Raw genomic sequence first — 4,412 nt, 5'->3', positions numbered from 1 at the left:
TTTACGGTCGAAGACAATGATGGTGGTGTCAGAGTTCTTCGTAAGGTTGGTGAGAGGTATGAGAAAGATCATATTGTCGAAACAACCAAGTGGGGTAAGGGAAGCGTCATGATTTGGAGCTGTTTTTGGGCCGGTGGTTTTGGGCCTTTAGTCTTCATTGATGGCAATGTAGATCAGACGGCGTACGTCAACATGTTGGCGTCAAAGTTTCACCCTTGGTTTACTGAACTGTGTGAGAAGGAGGACAGGGATTTTATATTCCAAGAGGACGGTGCCAGTTGCCATACTGGAGCTTACACAACGTGGTGGAAGAACACACATTCAATCAGACGCTTTCATTACTGGCCCGCTCAAAGCCCTGATTTGAATCCGATTGAGCATATTTGGCATTCACTTGAGGCTCTTATAAGTGATAAAAGGGCCCGTATTAACAATGTTGATGATTTGAGGGCATGTTTAGAAGTAGCATGGAATGATATCAGCATCGATCTGGCTACTCGATTAATTGACAGTATGCCAGACCGATGTCGAGCTGTCATTGAAGCTAAAGGAGGGGCAACAAGATTTTGATTTTTTTTTTTTACATTTTGTTAAAGTATCCAAGTCAAGTAACAATTGAATATACTTTCATCATGATTGAGCGAGTTTCAGATAGTCAAAAGTGCATCTTAAAATATGTCTCAATTTTCGGCATTACAAAAATTTAAAAATCGTATTGCTCCTAATTTGGTGTGGCTGTATCCCTAAGATTCGTCTTTTCTTTTCCATATTTTCTTCTTCTTTTTGTTTCTTTCTTTTTTAATATCCTTTTTTTGACTTTCTTCAAAAAATTCTTTTGCTATTTGCAGGCGTTTGGTTCCACTTTTTATTCCTTTTCCAAAGGGTCTGCCTTTTCTATTGGAATTAGGTGTAGGAGATTTCAACTGATCTATTTTGATAGCAGGATTTAAAATTTTATCAGTAGCTTCTTCTAAAACAGTCAATGCATCTGCTATTTGTTGCTGCGTAGAGAAGTCTGCAATTGCAGAATACATTTTGTGAAGGACCTGCGCAACTTTCAACATTAGTCGTATTCTATCACTTCGATAACACAAGTGATCGTCTGAATATGACATTTTGTTATTGTAGTTAAAGAATTGTTAGCGTACCTTATTAAGTTCATTACCCAACAAAAAGTTGTAATCGTATTTCCGGTTCTTCTTTCTACGGGTTCTAATTTATAAATGTTATTATTTACTATATTTTTTTTTGGTACATATTTCATACAGTCTTAATGCTATGACATATCATCACTCATGTGAGAGACAATGAACTTACCTTCCCTATTTTGCTTTTGTTCGAACTTTTCATTATCCGGAAGTAGTATGAAACTGTAATCATTATTTTTTTCTCATCACTGACTGATAAGACTGAAACAACATCATTTTCATCATCATGTTGGACAGACGTTTCTTCTGTTTTGGGATCTATATAAAAAGTTGCTTTACGAAACATACATTAACAATTAGCATAAACTATGCTTAATACAAGATTTATTTAAATACTCATGGATTCAAGACAAATTATTGGAACTATATAGTATATACTACCCATCCTTCTCTATACACAAACACACACTCATATTGACAAACCCTTTGTAATTTAACTTACTATCTTTCTCTTCCTTCTCCTCATCCGTCTTATCTAAGCTATACTTATCTTCTAATCCATCAAATCTAGTAATGATATTTAAGTATGTGTGGAATCTTATAAAAATATTCACTTACTTACAGTACATCAAATTCAAGTCTCCAGCGCTTATCGACTACTTCGAGAGAGAGAACATTCGAATTTGCATCAGTTACACAGGGACAAGGCAGCTTGTAATTGAAACGATCAGCACAGTTACAGTTCTCTCCTCTTGTTACAAATTCAGTTCGAAGAGAATAGATTGTGTTTTCTCTTATTTTGTCCATTGCAAAACGAACGACTTTGAACTTCAACGTTTCGTATCCGTATTCCAGGTCTTTGTCAAAGACGTTAGCATCAATGCTAATTCTTTCATTACCCATCTTTCGATAAAGTTCATCTCTATAAAAAAGTGGGATAACGTGAGCATATGCATCATATGATGGGTTTCTTTTTTTCTTTTAACAATCAAAAACTGCTTACTTTCGTCTGATAGTATGCATGCATACGTCCTGTGGTCATGGCTAATTTTGCCTCAGATTCGTTTCCCTGAGCCGTTTTTAATCAGGAGTGGAAGCTCTCTGCTCTTGCTGACGTACGATTTCCCATATGAGAAAACTGGTTGGCATAAAAACCAACCCAGTGGTTCTTTTCGTCTTCTTCAAGCAAACTGTATAAATGCTCAATTAAGATATGGTTCAAAGGGGGTTTTACCTACCTTGTAACTGACTATCGAATTATATATAACTAACTTCAGATTTACGCACCCAATACAAAGTGGTTTAAATGTATAGGGTACTCGAGAGTATGATTAAGAATGAAGAGATAATTTATTTATTAATAGAAAAATAGAACTTTTGTTATATCACCAGTGACACCACGTACGACATTCACGTATACTAGGGATGTAAGAGGGTCATGATCGCAAACCCCTCTACACACCCCTCTACCCCTGATGCTCTGTGACTTGCTTGCTTACTACGGAGGTTCTATACCCTGTCTGCCACAATATAATGTACCAATCACGATTATAAATCACAAGCTTACACGTCTTTCAAATAAATCAAGGCCGGTGTACCATTGTCTTTGAAGCAGTCAGTTTCGGTAACTATCTGCTCAAATTTGGAAAAATCATCGAGGTATTGTTGTTCCTTATTGCTTCTGACAATAGCTTTAAACTGTTCTTTAGCAAGGCAACGACGGTATCTGTATTCCACGGCATTTACTTCTCCAATTGGAAGTTTAATTTTATATTATTCCATAAGTACCAAGAACACAAAAGATGGTGGCTTTCTGGAAGAACATTATCAATAGCATTTCTTAATGCTCTTTTGTTATCTGTAACAAATACATTTGGAAGCTCGTAATCGTTTTCCTCGGCCCAGATAGCATTTCTTAATTCCTCAAGAACCTTACGTATATGCGGCTTCCGTCTCAGCATTTACGAAAGCTGCAGCCACAGGGTATGTTTGTAATCTATTTGTACCTCTTACTGAGGACACATTACTCGTTCCAACAATGTTGATCAACGGAAAAATTGTGTGCGTTTGGTTTGTATGTCGCGTCAATAGTGATTGCTTCCGGCCATCTTTTTGTCTCGTATATAGCATCTTTATGAATAAAAAAAAACGCTTTTGACTTTTTGATCTGGCTTAACCTGGATTCGAACAACATATCCAACATCTTCCAAATGGGTGATTAAAGAATACATTTCTTTCCCATCCTCATTTTTCAAGAACACGGTTTGGATGTTTTGAAAATCCTTTTTGATCATGTTGTGGATACCCAAGGCATTCAATGTCTAAAAAATCAGTCTGTAAAAATGATTTAATTGTTTGTAGATGATTCGATGCTTACATCCGTAACGCTGGTTACAGGATCCTTATGGCCACTAGCCAAATGCTATAGATACGTTCCATGATCTTTGGACTCTGTTTGCGATTGATAGCGTAAGTTGCGAAATCCTGCGAAATGGGATGGTTGTGTTCCATTTGGGATCTAGTGATTGTGAAGTTGTATAACTTGATAAAAGCGGGACGCTTGAGTTTTTGGGTGGTTTTTTTATATTTTTTTTTTAAAATCCTCGTCTTTCTCTTCGCTTTTGTCGCCGGAATCTTCGACTGTAGTAGGGGAATTCAACAAAATATGTTTATCACCACCGTGTTTGCATATATAATGGAAGTCTCCATTCGCAGGATGAGAATTGGCAATAGAAAATATGAAATTAAATTTGTTTCCAAAATCTCGAATAGACTTTTTAAATCGTCTCTCGTTTCAAAATGTTGTCCGACGCAAAATTGAACACTGAATTCAGAATGCATTTCGTCGCGAGTGCTTCTTGATTGAGAGAACATTCTTTGAGTTTATTACATATGTCAAGGTTAATGTTAATACAATTATAGTTCTAATAAGAAAAGGAAGGAAGCTGTCAAAAACTCTCAGTCCTTTATAAATTTACAAAACGGTGCCTGAAAGTACATTAAAGAGATTGACGTGAACATTTTCAATTTTCCTGTCGGTATTTTAATGACTACGTGAAAAAAAAATTACTACGTGCAATTTCTACGTGTACCAGCAATTAACCAAAAATAATCGAATTAAACTGTGTTTTTCAACACTTCCTTTTTTTTGTTAGTTTAATTCTGATTATAATGCGAAAGCAACTTAGCGAAGACACCTGAAACAACGTCAAGTACCTTATATTGAAAAGAAAGACAACTAAAGATACTGTTCAATCCACAGGA

At 36.0% G+C, this 4,412-nt stretch overlaps 1 protein-coding gene across 1 annotated transcript; it reads right to left on the bottom strand.

Annotated features, from left to right (window-relative positions):
- Positions 1 to 743: 743 nt before the first annotated feature.
- Positions 744 to 2,190, bottom strand: EV154DRAFT_485840 (uncharacterized protein; the record flags this gene model as incomplete). Its single annotated transcript, XM_051598783.1, has 6 exons — positions 744 to 1,102; positions 1,166 to 1,199; positions 1,318 to 1,466; positions 1,651 to 1,715; positions 1,771 to 2,126; positions 2,152 to 2,190. 6 exons carry the CDS (start codon positions 2,188 to 2,190, stop codon positions 744 to 746), a joined length of 1,002 nt encoding a protein of 333 aa, XP_051453091.1.
- Between the last annotated feature and the right edge of the window lie 2,222 nt (positions 2,191 to 4,412).

This window comes from Mucor mucedo (genome assembly GCF_025094135.1).
Source record: "Mucor mucedo strain NRRL 3635 chromosome Unknown EV154scaffold_124, whole genome shotgun sequence".
NCBI classification, from domain to species: Eukaryota; Fungi; Mucoromycota; class Mucoromycetes; order Mucorales; family Mucoraceae; genus Mucor; species Mucor mucedo.
This window is presented reverse-complemented; position numbering and strand designations above follow the sequence as displayed.